Source organism: Ylistrum balloti, unplaced genomic scaffold (genome assembly GCF_031769215.1).
Source record: "Ylistrum balloti isolate Yb309-2 unplaced genomic scaffold, AGI_CSIRO_Ybal_v1 Utg369856, whole genome shotgun sequence".
Lineage (NCBI taxonomy): Eukaryota > Metazoa > Mollusca > Bivalvia > Pectinida > Pectinidae > Ylistrum > Ylistrum balloti.
In genome coordinates this window covers 1,464,608-1,480,707 of record NW_026782006.1, presented here as the reverse complement: position 1 = coordinate 1,480,707, position 16,100 = coordinate 1,464,608, and the positions used below count along the sequence as shown (strand labels likewise).

At 36.3% G+C, this 16,100-nt stretch overlaps 1 protein-coding gene across 1 annotated transcript in view; it reads right to left on the bottom strand.

The window, feature by feature from the left end:
• Window positions 1-8,220: 8,220 nt before the first annotated feature.
• LOC132545737 (uncharacterized) overlaps window positions 8,221-16,100 on the bottom strand; it is a 33,345-nt gene continuing 25,465 nt past the window's right edge. Inside the window, exons 3-5 of the mRNA XM_060209427.1 lie at window positions 15,434-15,594; window positions 9,571-9,868; window positions 8,221-8,453 (exon numbers count right to left, since the gene is read on the bottom strand). Of these exons, the coding sequence (XP_060065410.1) occupies window positions 8,221-8,453; window positions 9,571-9,868; window positions 15,434-15,594 (692 nt within the window). The remainder of the gene's footprint in view (window positions 8,454-9,570; window positions 9,869-15,433; window positions 15,595-16,100) is intronic.

The following is a 16,100-nucleotide window of genomic DNA, read 5'->3' as shown; positions in this document are numbered from 1 at the left end:
GTGAAAGTGATTGTAACCCCTGGAGTATTGTGGATACAGAGAGTGAATGTGGTTGTAACCCCTGGAGTATTAAGGATACAGAGAGTGAAAGTGATCGCAACCCCTGGAGTGAAAGTGATTGTAACCCCTGAAGTATTGAGGATACAGAGAGTGAATGTGGTTGTAACCCCTGGAGTATTGAGGATGTAGAGAGTGAAAGTGATTGTAAACCCCGGAGTACTGAGGATGCAGAGAGTGAAAGTGATTTTAAACCCTGGAGAACTGAGGATGTAGAGAGTGAAAGTGATTGTAACCCCTGGAGTGAAAGTGATTGTAACCCCTGGAGTGAAAGTGATTGTAACCCCTGGAGTATTAAGGATACAGAGAGTGAAAGTGATCGCAACCCCTGGAGTGAAAGTGATTGTAACCCCTGAAGTATTGAGGATACAGAGAGTGAATGTGGTTGTAACCCCTGGAGTATTGAGGATGTAGAGAGTGAAAGTGATTGTAAACCCCGGAGTACTGAGGATGCAGAGAGTGAAAGTGATTGTAAACCCTGGAGTACTGAGGATGTAGAGAGTGAAAGTGATTGTAACCCCTGGAGTGAAAGTGATTGTAACCCCTGGAGTGAAAGTGATTGTAACCCCTGGAGCGAAAGTGATTGTAACCCCTGGAGTGAAAGTGATTGTAACCCCTGGAGTATTGAGGATGCATAGAGTGAAAGTGATTGTAACCCCTGGAGTATTGAGGATGCAGAGAGTGAAAGTGATTGTAACCCCTGGAGTGAAAGTGATTGTAACCCCTGGAGTGAAAGTGATTGTAACCCCTGGAGTATTGAGGATGTAGAGAGTGAAAGTGATTGTAACCCCTGGAGTATTAAGGATGCAGAGAGTGAAAGTGATTGTAACCTCTGGAGTATTGAGGATGCAGAGAGTGAAAGTGATTGTAACCCCTGGAGTATTGAGGATGCAGAGAGTGAAAGTGATTGTAACCCCTGGAGTATTGAGGATGCAGAGAGTGAAAGTGATTGTAACCCCTGGAGTATTGAGGATGCAGAGAGTGAAAGTGATTGTAACCCCTGGAGTATTGAGGATGCAGAGAGTGAAAGTGATTGTAACCCCTGGAGTGAAAGTGATTGTAACCCCTGGAGTATTGAGGATACAGAGAGTGAAAGTGATCATAACACCTGGAGTATTGAGGATACAGAGAGTGAAAGTGATTGTAACCCCTGGAGAGAAAGTGATTGTAACCCCTGGAGTATTGAGGATACAGAGAGTGAAAGTGATTGTAAACCCTGGAGTATTGAGGATACAGAGAGCGAAAGTGATTGTAAACCCTGGAGTATTGAGGATACAGAGAGTGAAAGTGATTGTAACCCCTGGAGTGAAAGTGGTTGTAACCCCTGGAGTATTGAGGATACAGAGAGTGAAAGTGATTGTAACCCCTGGAGTACTGAGGATACCGAGAGTGAATGTGATTGTAACCACTGGGGTATTGAGGATACCGAGAGTGAATGTGATTGTAACCCCTGGAGTATTGTGGATACAGAGAGTGAATATGGTTGTAACCCCTGGAGTATTGAGGATGTAGAGAGTGAAAGTGATTGTAACCCCTGGAGTGAAAGTGATTGTAATCCCTGGAGTGAAAGTGATTGTAACCCCTGGAGTGAAAGTGATTGTAACCCCTGGAGTGAAAGTGATCGTAACCCCTGGAGTGAAAGTGATTGTAACCCCTGGAGTGAAAGTGATTGTAACCCCTTCAGGATGTTGATATACAGTGATTGATGATATGTTTCCTAGCTATTAATGAAGAGACAAAAATCAACGCGGTTTAAATGATTTAGAACACCCTCGCAATATCAAAATGTTTATTTAAATTTCCCTTCGCTGAATTAAGATAAATAACTATATTCTGCCCTTTTTCATTAAAATACAAAAAAAAAAAAAAAAAATTAGTTCATTCCATCTTTCTTTTGCCAAATTCAAGAAGCGTTTATTTCACTCTTCCGTCAAAACATCCAAAAATATTTTATCCAAGTCTTCATTGGAAAGATTCAAAAATGGGTTTCTTTCCCATCCTTCCTTCGTATAATAAAAATAGCGTGATACATTCGTCCATCACATACCTGAAAAACATGTATTAATTATTGTTCTTAAGATTCCGAACACATTTATTCCATACTTTCTTCCCAGAATTAAGAAATATTCAAAAATCCTTCCATGGCAGAATATAGAAATGTATATTCCATCCTTCCATGGCAGTATATAGAAATGTATATTCCATCCTTCCATGACAGAATATAGAAATGTATATTCCATCCTTCCATGACAGAATATAGAAATGTATATTCCATCCTTCCATGACAGAATATAGAAATGTATATTCCATCCTTCCATGGTAGAATATAGAAATGTATATTCCATCCTTCCATGACAGAAATGTATATTCCATCCTTCCATGACAGAATATAGAAATGTATATTCAATCCTTCCATGGCAGATTATAGAAATGTATATTCCATCCTTCCATGACAGAATATAGAAATGTATATTCCATCCTTCCATGACAGAATATAGAAATGTATATTCCATCCTTCCATGACAGAAATGTATATTCCATCCTCCATGACAGAATATAGAAATGTATATTCAATCCTTCCATGGCAGATTATAGAAATGTATATTCCATCCTTCCATGGTAGAATATAGAAATGTATATTCCATCCTTCCATGACAGAATATAGAAATGTATATTCCATCCTTCCATGACAGAATATAGAAATGTATATTTTATCCTTCCATGACAGAATACAAAAACGTTAATTTCATCCTACCAAGGTAGAATTTAGAAACGCTTATTTTGGAGCAAAAGTATGACTTATTATATATCATTTTTTTTCGACTTGATGTATGGATAGTTTGTGATATAACTACATTAATGTAGAAAAAAATCTTTTAAAGAATATGACAATTTCTGTCATTGGTAAGAATACATGTAGTCACGTGTTTAATTAAGGTAAGGGTCATACAAGGGTCTAAAATGGATATGACAAGACCTGAACTGTAATGTCCTCGTGGAATGCTTTCTTACATACTAGATGATTGTTTCTCTGCAATCTGATCTCCCGTGTGTCTAAGCAAACATTCTTACAATATGGAAACATTAACAGTATGGAAAAGTCTAAATTCTTTAATCTAACAAAATGCACTATATAATTGATTCGGAATCCTCAATACCAGCTGGTTGTTACGTCACAATCCGAATAAGCAGGATCAATTACAAAATGTATACAAGATAAACACATAAATATATATAATACTTGCGTATTATATATAACGATGCTTGGTATATAATTGTACCATTTTTTGGTCTAATATTATTTACATGAAATGTTAAAAACAACTAGAAAATACCAACATGTAAATTTGATTATAATCCTGCCCAAATTTGATTAAACTAGAGCAAACTATAAACGAAAGAAATATTCCTGAAAAATGTACAAGGATAATAATACCAGGTGTTCATCAACACTTGCCATTAAAATTCTTTATCAATTCAAGTCAGTAAAACAATGGACTTCAGTGTCACCCACGTGGCCGAATTGTGCAGTTCCATATTGAAATTGTCGCATTGTCTTGTTGTTTAAGTGGGTATCTTTCTTTTCTTTAAATTTCTCACAAAATCAAGCATTTGAACACTGTATTTATCAATGAAAAATACATCTGGTATGCATTGTTCATAAATCACCTGCCGAATAAAAAGTGAACACACTTTAAAACTTATCACAGGCATTTTATTAAATAAAATATTGCCATATATACAACATTAACAACCAAGTTACACTGATTAGACGTAACCGACTCATCGCTCTTTAGATCAATCACGTTTTCCCGATCCACATACAAACTCATACTAACAATTATGGCAAGCCAAGTTGTCCTTCATTCATGAAGCTATTTTGATCCGTTACTCCACCACATTGTATCAAATATCTTGTAGACTTTATTAGATATCTTGTTTATCCGATAAAGTATCTTACATAATATATACCTTATAGATTTTATTCAATATCTTGTTTATTTGATAAAATCACTTGTACAACATCTATTGATAGATTTTATTAAATATCTTTTTTATTTGATAAAGTCCCCTCTATAATATATACCTTGTAGCTTTTATTAGATGTCTTGTTTTTTGATAAAGTGGCTGATATAATATATATATTACATACTGATAAACTAATGTACTTGTCTTTATATGATATATACATAACATTAAATAATCTTTCTCATGAATAATTTATCTTATACATAAAATGAGATATATATCAGGATGTCTTTTATAATTTGGTTAAGTACTGGATCCACATTGTTCAACGAGTAAATGATAACTTGGCTTGCCATAGACGATCATACTTTTATCTCGGTCTAAATCCACCAAAATATCAGGTATATCGCCATATGTACCTCTCCATGTTCTATTTACAATACCTATATCAATTATTCATTCTAAATAATGTCACTCCCATACCGCTGACAAATTGTTTATTACCCTTCCCTAGTTAACGACTATAATGAACCAAAAATATAATTCCAAGGGTATATCTAAAATTATCGGGTCAAACTTCGGGCTGTGTAATTAAATGTTGGATAATACGTGATATTTATAGGGATGCTATCCTGTAGTGATTTCTTGTTGTTTTTGTTTCAGCTGAATTTCAAAATTGTGGCCATGTCATTGTTTCTTTTTTTCTATAAATACTCTCCTAAACTAATGAAATGCAAAATACTAAATCTGTATTTTGTCTATCCCAATGATAATTCAAATTGTCAATGGGTCTTCAAACAATACCAATAAGAAACCCAAGGCCTTATACATGTAGAATGAAACCTAGCACCAAAACAACAGGAATGCACTTAGAAATAAGCGTAGGTACGACGAAAGGGAAGGTAAATAAACTTAAGAGAGTCCGTACAGCAAAAGTTCCCTTTCATATGTAGCTAAAATGACTTCACACGTTGATAAGGGTTTAAATGTGTCAGACTCGCTTTGTAAAAACACTCTTAAAAAGATGTTAAAACTTTTTCAATCTTCCAAACTTTATGTAAATAATAAATCATAATCAGTGCAATGGTGGCGATGGCAGAGACTTTAACCAAACAAATTATCGGAATGACCCACACAGTACAGAATTCACACTAGTTACACATACACATGATCACACTGGTATGCTTTAACATGAAGATGTTCAATTGGAATGCCTTTCTTTCCCTTAATATCACATAACGATCAGTGTTTAACGATTAACACTCCGTATAAAAACCACACAAAGAATGTTCATCAACAGGATTACTCTCCAGTATAATTGAGAGAACATTAATCACATGTACTATACAAAGCAATTCATTGAAAGTTTCCCATGTGATTTTATCTATCGCAATAAACACTGACACAATTTTTATCCGCCACAATAAACATCGACCCAAACCTTCTTCATCCACCACAATAAACATCGACCCAAACCTTCTTCATCCTCAACAATAAACATCGACCCAAACCTTCTTCATCCACCACAATAAACATCGACCCAAACCTTCTCCGTCCACCACAATAAATATCGACCCAAACCTTCTTCATCCTCAACAATAAACATCGACCCAAACCTTCATCCACAACAATAAACATTGACCCAAACCTTCATCCACCACAATAAACATCGACCAAATCCTTCTTCATCCACCACAATAAACATCGACCCAAACCTTCATCCACCACAATAAACATCGACTCAAACCTTCTTCATCCACCACAATAAACATCGACCCAAACCTTCTTCATCCACCACAATAAACATCGACCCAAACCTTCTTCATCCACCACAATAAACATCGACCCAAACCTTCTTCATCCACCACAATAAACATCGACGCAAACCTTCTTCATACACCTCAATAAACATCGACCTAAACCTTCTTCATCCACCACAATAAACATCGACCTAAACCTTCTCCGTCCACCACAATAAATATCGACCCAAACCTTCTCCGTCCACCACAATAAATATCGACCCAAACCTTCTTCATCCTCAACAATAAACATCGACGCAAACCTTCTTCATCCACCACAATAAACATCGACCAAATCCTTCTTCATCCACCACAATTAACATCGACCCAAACCTTCTTCATCCACCACAATAAACATCGACCCAAACCTTCTTCATCCACCACAATAAACATCGACCCAAACCTTCTTCATCCACCACAATAAACATCGACCCAAACCTTCTTCATCCACCACAATAAACATCGACGCAAACCTTCATCCACCACAATAAACATCGACCCTAACCTTCTTCATCCACCACAATAAATATCGACGCAAACCTTCATCCACCACAATAAACATCAACCCAAACCTTCATCCACCACAATTAACATCGACCCAAACCTTCTTCATCCACCACAATAAACATCGACCCAAACCTTCTTCATCCACCACAATAAACATCGACCCAAACCTTCATCCACCACAATAAACATCGACGCAAACCTTCTCCATCCACCACAATAAACATCGACCTAAACCTTCTTCATCCACCACAATAAACATCGACCCAAACCTTCTTCATCCACCACAATAAACATCGACACAATCCTTTTTCATCCACCACAATAAACATCGACCCAAACCTTCATCCACCACAATTAACATCGACCCAAACCTTCTTCATCCACCACAATAAACATCGACCCAATCCTTTTTCATCCACCACAATAAACATCGACCTAAACCTTCTTCATCCACCACAATAAACATCGACCCAATCCTTTTTCATCCACCACAATAAACATCGACCCAAACCTTCATCCACCACAATTAACATCGACCCAAACCTTCTTCATCCACCACAATAAACATCGACCCAATCCTTTTTCATCCACCACAATAAACATCGACCTAAACCTTCTTCATCCACCACAATAAACATCGACCTAAACCTTCTTCATCCACCACAATAAACATCGACCCAATCCTTTTTCATCCACCACAATACACATCGACACAAGCCTTCTTCATCCACCACAATAAACATCGACCCAAACCTTCTCCATCCACCAGAATAAAAGTGACCCAAACCTAGGGTGAGTTGTATATCGCCATTAGTGTAGAATTGTCCCAATAACCCGATTCAGTTACACCCGCTGTATACTGTGACTGCTGTAATGATAATGGTATAAATCGAGTATGAGTAGGCTTCTATACAGAAGCTTGTGAATTAGAAAGGAATGAAAAACTGCCACACTGATTAGTTTCTCGTCGGTAAAACTATTTTATACGTCTGTCTGTGATGACAAACATCGAAAGGACGAGTACTGACCACGTAATACACGACTACAATGATTTTTTTCTGCTCTCCTTTGTTACCAATATATTTTATATCTTCAGACTGAAGGCGTGTTAGTGGTCACTAACTTCAAAACATGTGCAGCATAATCCTCCAAGGAATTCGAATGTCATGTGATGCTTATAAACGTGAAGATGACGCTTCTACTATAAATTGTATAAAAGATGTTGAAGCAAGGGTATTGAAAATATTGCGTTATGTTGAAGCATTCCTAAGACATTTTGCTAAAATGTACATCTTACAAGCCTTCAAGCATGTAAACTATTTGTCTGGTCAACACACAAGGTCAATCAACGTTTTATATTAAATAACCAAGAATAATTTAGAAGGGAATATTATGTGTAATATTCGATTCGATTTGAATGAGATCAGGTAGCAGTTTTTCATCCAAGAAAGTAGTAGTAACTTTAAGCTTGCATATATAAAGTTCGATAACTCCAACAACACTACAGCAAAGTTATCATACATTTGTTAAAGTTCGACAACTGCAACAACACCTATTGCACTTTGTTTATGCCAAATAACTCCAACAACACTACAGCAAAGTTATCGCACTTTGTTAAAGTTCGATAACTCCAACAACACTACAGCAAAGTTATCGCACTTTGTTAAAGTTCGATAACTCCAGTAACACTACAGCAAAGTTATCGCACTTTGTCCATGAACTGAGACTTCATTCATCGAAAACACTTCTTGATTGAAGATCATTGTCATTATGAATGGCACCTAATCCATAATTACGAGATTTAACAGAAATCCGTTTAAAAAGTCATTCCACTGATTAAGCTAGGCTGTTTGGTGTTAGCATCGTGATGGCCGGCGTCCGAGGGGAGTCATCTGACTGGAGTAAGACTCGGCCTGACGTTCAGCACAGTCCTCATGTACTTGCGGAGATGACTCATCTGATGTGAAGACATCTCCTGCCACATGGAGAAGAGCTTACCACTGGCAGCAATGTCGTGAAGCAGGTCGAAATGATGTACAAGGCGAAGATTTTCATTGTACATCGAATGTGCCACCATCTTCTTGGACCCCTCATCGTTCGCTACTATGACCACAACATTCACTGAAGAAAAAGGCAAGGAATTAAATTCTACTTTCTCACCATAAGAATACACAAAACAACTAAAAAGGCATCTTTTCAAAACCGCCTTTTGGGAAATGAATCCTTTGTTTCAACGTGACTTCAATATGAAGAAATTCTCATAAATTCACGATAAGTTTTCCCTATCAAAGACGGCCAAATCAATATCTATCACGATTCCATAGTTTATTCGAATAGTGGTACGGTTCGGAACATACACATGTACTTGATTTTCTGATATATGAAAATTACGAAATTAATTTGGACTTTTCTATCACTTTGGATTTTCCTAAGTCGCCTCCTAAGCTTCAAAATTTAGTTCCTTATCTTTACTAACGAGTCCTCGAAGGACAAAACAGCTGTATGACGCAGTTTAATTAATTGTTTGGCTGTACTGAATCGAACTCTAAATTACTTATAGGTGCTATTTGCATGTGTGTATTTTGTTCACTATCCACTTTAATACAATATTTAGGAAACCACTGTTAATAGACGGTGATTTTTAACGCAACCATATGTAAAAGCAATGAAATCGGGAAAGTTATCAATGTAGCTTAAACATCAGCAAAATTATTTTGGGAACCCGACACTTTTCCTTTCCAAGGTCAAAGGTAACATTTTATTTGATCTGGTGTAAATGACATGAACATTGCCTTGTCAAAATGTAAAGAAACCGTGCACCAACGGATCATTTCTAGCTGCTATGGCTGCAGATACTATACGGAAATAATAAGCTGAGCTATTTAATATACCTCAAGTTTGGCAGAAATATGTTCAACCAATCATCAAGTTTATCAGAAAAGTAATGTCGTGAAACCTTCACGTAGGTTCCTATATCTCAAACATAAGCTTCTTTTGTCATTTGAAAAACTGAGTTCGATCCCTTTTATCTATTATTATTATTATTTATTTTCAAACTGTGTTAATTAGTGTGGTCCAGATAAATTCATTGGGGTTTCTTTAAATACATCACCAAACTAGAAATATATACATAAAACCTAGTTATTTAGATGTTTCATGTTTAGTCTGTCTATCACACGATACCGGGTATTATATGTCAAATTCGACCGATCCAAACCATTTTACCAAGTCGACTTACCTGTGATCGTCCTGAGGACTTTAATCGCCGCTATGTGTAAATCCCAGCCGTTTGTTTTGCCAGATGAAACCTCACAGTCACAGATGACCACATACAATTTAACAGGAGGCACATTCTTGACGTCATTAATATTTTCTATGATGAAGAATGGGTTTGAGGCTAGTTTCACTTCGGTAAAGTTCTTCAGCATAGCTTCTATCAACGAAGTGAAAATATTGTTATTCTCTTTTCGGAATAGAAGCACACACATTTCGTTCCTAAGGAAGATGTGCTTTGGAGTCGAGCAGCCAGATGAACCCTGTCAACACAAAATAACACATATTACTGGTACCATATCGCAACACCCAACATATAGATAAGATAAGAGTTAACCAATGATAATCGACTGACAAAGTAACCCAGTCTTAATAAAACAGTTTGGAGAATACTTGTAAGATATAATTGTTAATCAACCATATCAATTTTCTCTTTGACTAGACATAGAATGTTTCCTCCGGTGATCGTATATTTACAACCATTTGGTTCATTATTGTTTTCTTTCCATTCAGAATCTTACTTGACCTCGGTATCGCTGAGAGTTAATGCGTGACGGATACCCATCCCCAACATTCATCAAATTGGTAACACACATCGTAATTCTTTGTTTAGAGTTTCGCATTTTCGAGAAAAAAACAAAAATTGAATTGCACATTTAAAGAAAATATTTTTCATTATATAAATAAAATGAACAATTCATTGTTGACCAGGTTTTGGGATGCTATTTCTGTTGCCGATTATATATACGTAACATGTATAACATCTGTCATTATTAAGAGAATGCGGGTTTAATCAATAGATAACAAGCTTACAGAACATTAAACAGCGTACTCTGATACAGTCAGTTTTAGACAATGACAGAAGTAAAATGTGTCATACGTTCTTAAATATCAATAGATCAGTTTTAGCTTATCAAATACAGTAGGTAATGCCGCTAAAACAACACAAAATTATCAAAACAAATGCAACTCATGCGTAAGTACCGAATCGCAGTAATTTTAGATATTTACAGTATTTAACATTGCCTGATGTTACATAGATTATTAAAGAAGATATGTTTTCCACATCAACCAAGTTGCCTTGGATCTATGTTCAGGTAAGGTACTCCAAGCTAGATAGACAAAAGAGGGTGAAATATAACGGAGAAAAGATTATTTCAAATTTCGCTTCAGTACTGGTTTGTCCGTATGAAATAAACTGGTACACGCATATGTATCAGATGAATTCGGTCAAACCATGTATTATTAGAGGGCTCAAATGTCGCGGTTTGAAAAACAAAACTTTCCATAGGCATTTGATTTCGTGGATACATAATTTAAAAGTCCACAAATACAAAATTCCATGTCATCTTAAACCATTCATCGATCCCTGGACATATGAATTCGATTACAAATCAATGCAATCAATATGCTGATGAAAATATTTGATTTTACAGTGTTGCTGAAGACCCAAACTTTTAACTTTGCTAGCTCGCATATCTAAACCCTTTCATTAAGCTTCTTTTCTTGTAATATAGTATCGCATTTAAACATAAAAATCCTATTATCTTACATTCATGCACGTGCTTATTCATGTACAAATATTCCTAGCACAATGTCATCCTAAAGATTATGTAACCAAGCAGAAGAAAACTACATTGAGATATCCTTAGAGCAGGTATTAATGAGTAACCACCGGGGTATAATTCTAGAGCATGTATCGATTACATAAGTCACTATGTCACGATATAAATGGCACTGGAGAGCCTTAATGTTAAACCTCAAGGCCGAGGCCCATTCTGTTGTGGGACCCGCATGATAATTCCGATATCACACCACCATAGAGTATTTATTTTTTGTAAAGAGGTTACATCAACATGTGTGGAGATTAATTACTACCTGGGATACCGGCTATAACGGGATAGATGTCTGCCTTAACGTATTGCTGCTGTGCGCTTATCTGTAGGGTTTACGGCTTGACTGTAGTATTTCTACAATCATAACTGGGTATGAAGATCCACTAACATGTTAATACACTTACCATTGTTGTATGTATCTAACGCGTCAGTTTTATCAGTACATTGCGTGCAATATAAAGTAGGATTATTTAAAGTTAAATATTATGTCTGGTGGTTGTATTGTTATATAATGTGTAACCGTTTACTATCTAAGATTTTGGCATTTTTTTAATTGACCAATATTCATATCACGGGTGTTCTCTATTTAGCTGAAGGCACTTTTCCTTCCGGGACACCTTTTTTCTTTTTGCTTGTACATCTTTTGTCATATGGCGACACGCCCCGGTATTCATTATCAACCTGTTTATCTCAGAACTCTGAAAACTGCCTTATGTTATCAATCCAAAGATTTTAAAAACTTTCCAAGTGAACAAGCACGCCCGAGAAAATGTTAACAGGAAATGATTTGTTGTTGTGAATTGTTATAACACTAGCTTGACTATCACGTTTCTGACTTGATCAAAAGGCGGCCAGTTATCATACAGCTGCTTCATCAGTGAAATTACGTTTTACTTAACAACGCAGGGTAGAATTATCAGCGAGAGGCGTAATCAGGATTTACCGTAACTAGATTAAACATTAACGCCAAGGTAATCGTCCCTTCCGATGCATTAAATAGATATTGATGTGGCCACATTCCATCATACAAGTAATAAAGCACCAAACATAGCTGAAGAATCCAAGTATCTGTCATTGATGAAATTAGCACACAATGGCAGTTAAATTCCAGGGGGAGGGACTGCAGAACAGTACCAAATTAAAGGTACTCTTGTGTATTTTCCCCTCTGATTTCTCTCATTGATAGATACAGATAAGGTCTACTACAAAAGGAGGCTGTCCAGTGATTAAGCATTCTCGTAGTGCCATCACCGTATTCATTCTGTAGGATTTCCACACGACGTGCAATTCTTTGACTAGATGATCGTAAAAGTACGAGTTTTTTTTTTAAACAATAATACGACTTGATTGGTGTGCTGTAATAGGTATTGCCTTGTGTACATTATTATACTATGTATATAAAGTATATATGTTTACTTCCATATTCGCTATTCTATCAATAAAGAATAATTATGTGGTTATCAAAATCAAAAGTTCCAAAGCGACGACTTTATACATATCAGAACAACTGATTACAAACAAAGCAATTGTTAAAGTAAGAGTGTGAAGTGCTGTTTATCGTTTTGAGTTAGTGATATTTTGATATAAAACATTCTTCACACATATAAAGTGCGCATTTTATGTACAAAATCATTTTCTTTCTTAGTGAGAAGATGATTTCTCTGCATGCGGTACATTAATACAAAAGAATACTAGCTGCCATGAGAGCACAGAAACACAGAAAGGTTGTCTTTCAAACGGAAAACATTGTTTGATAGTATTGATGTACAAAAGCAGACGAAGATTTGTAGATATTATCATACTGATAACGTACGCCTGAAAGACAAAGCAAATCACTATTAGAAGCTCAACCTGTTTGACAAGCATTCATCATTAGTAGAAGCTCGACCTGTTGGACAAGCATTCATCACTAGTAGAAGCTCGACCTGTTGGACAAGCATTCATCACTAGCAGAAACTCGACCTGTTGGACAAGCATTCATCACTAGTAGAAGCTCGACCTGTTGGACAAGCCTTCATCACTTGTAGAAGCTCGACCTGTTGGACAAGCCTTCATCACTAGTAGAAGCTCGACCCGTTGGACAAGCCTTCATCACTAGTAGAAGCTCGACCTGTGGGACAAGCCTTCACCACTAGTAGAAGCTCGACCTATTGGACAAGCCTTCATCACTAGTAGAAGCTCGACCTGTTGGACAAGCCTTCATCACTAGTAGAAGCTCGACCTATTCTACTAGCCTTCATCACTAGTAGAAGCTCGACCTATTGGACAAGCCTTCATCACTAGAAGAAACTCGACCTGTTGGACAAGCCTTCATCACTAGTAGAAGCTCGACCTGTTGGACAAGCCTTCATCACTAGTAGAAGCTCGACCTATTCTACTAGCCTTCATCACTAGTAGAAGCTCGACCTATTGGACAAGCCTTCATCACTAGTAGAAACTCGACCTGTTGGACAAGCCTTCATCACTAGTAGAAGCTCGACCTGTTGGACAAGCCTTCATCACTAGTAGAAGCTCGACCTATTTTACTAGCCTTCATCACTTGTAGAAGCTCGACCTGTTGGACACTTAGTGGGAGAGTTGTTGTATTCGCCCTGTCACATTGTATGACAAATCATCGCGGGGTGAATGTGCTTTGTACTCCTACTGGTGTAGCATTGTGTATATCATAGTGATCTAATATGTTATAAACATTATTATTTTCTGTGTATTTATTATTTATGGCCTTTAAATCATTCCATTGACATGATTAGATCGCCTATTACCGGAATGGTTAACACACTTCCATATATTGTGATATGATTGTCCAATATCGCGTGACAGCTGGTAGCTGCTCAATTGGTCACAGTAGTAGTAGTCATTACGGCAGCTACCCGCCATTTTCTCTTTTGCTACAGAAATCGATGGTGATTTGGAGGGTGGATATGATCCCTCGACAGCGATGGTATATATCTGTGTATATGATTTGGACGTTGTGGTTTATCTCTGGAATATCTCTTGACGATTTTTGCTATTACTAGCAGTGACGCTCAAAGTTAATCAGACATAATTAGAACCATTCGTGATGAGATGACGAAAAAGAATTGAAAAGAGTATGTCATTCCTCGAGCAAACGTATCTTAGAAGAGTCAGTGCAATTGTAAACACGAGTTGTACGAGCTGTGTTAGGAAAAAATGGACAGCGGAAAAAGATTTCATTTTAATGCCAAAAGGCGATATTGCATCTGGTTAGTGACTACGTCTCTACTGTTTAAAATGAAATGTAACCTTGATGCGTCTAAATTATACCTATATCTATATATCTATACGTAGATATTTCATCAGCAGTATACACTTACCAGACGAATACTATACTACAGATATAATTACATCCGATACATATACCTTGTAATAAGCTGAATATACTTCACAGAAATGAAACATTTTTACGCTAAAGATAAACAAAAGATATTCTTATACATAAAAAGAAAATTTGAAAATAGTAAGAAAATACGAACATGTTAAGAAAACGTTAATTTGAAGAAACATAGATGTTCATGTTCTGATATTGATATCAGGAATCTTAAACTGTGATAATGACGTGATTTTCAGTTGGGCCAATGTTGTAGGGATAAGACTTACAAAGACACACAGGTGAATATAAATCTAGAGTTAGATACATAGAGCCAAACAATGTAGGATTTAAACTGCATTATACAGCTGTTCCGTCATTCTAGAACTCATTATTGATGATATGATCTAAATTTCGAAGCCTAGGAGGCGACTGCGGACAAGCGCCATCATTTAGTAAAGTTTGTAATGTCTATATATCTGATAACTTTAGAACAATGTAAAAAATCTGAACCGGGCCAGTATACGAATAAAATAAAGATATTTCATGCAGGTTACAGGGCTACACTTCGCCGTGTTTTCCTTTGTTTCCTTCTGTGTCTCAGTTTAAAGTTCATTTTGTTAAAGAGATTGAAGTTTATATTTCAATAATCGCCTACCCTAGATCAAACCAAAAAGTATGCAACGGTGATTTCCTCTGCTGATCCTCAAAGATAATGTTTAAAGATATGTAGATTATTTATACTATTTTGTGCAAAAAAATCTTCTTTTCCATTAGGATTCATCCAGATAACATGATTTACTGTATCGTGGAGTTTGAATAACGTCGATAATTGGTGTTGAAATTGAAGATCTTTTCTTTAACATTAATAACATATATTTTACCTTTTTAACCGAAACCTCCTTTCCATTTGACCTACGTGGTGTTGAAACTGACGGTGGCGTCCGAATGATTCCACGCATTGCAAGCCAATGGCGGACAATCGGTTCTAGCTTTAGGATCAGCTCGGTCAGGACGAGTAGAAATAAAATAAAGCCCAAAATTTCTGTAAATGAAAATAAATGTATCAGCATTTCTTTTTCAAACAATCCCCACACATCCGAGTAGGTATTCATATCATTGATAGTTAAATGAAACCAGGGACAAACCTTCAAATTTTGAAAAGTTAAATATAAACTCATATTGTTACTGAGATTAAGTATTTTCTGCATTTAAAAAGAAAACAAAAGCCATTATTGTCAAGTTCAAAAAGATTTAAAGACATTGTGAGAGTCCAATAATTGTTCAATACATTACCTCTCTTGTAGAACTTTGGTAATATATCTCGGTGGGTCTTGCAATACAACTAATTCCATATATCACGCGATTCCAGTATTGCAAAATAAGTGGTATATATAAAAAATATTCAGATTTGTAATTCAATTTATTTCTTGACCCTATATAAGGTCAAATAACGTGTTATATTACATTTATAATACTAAAAATTACAATTTGAAAAACCAAACATGAATTCTGTTGCAATTAGTTTGAGGGCGAGGGGCAGCTTTGATT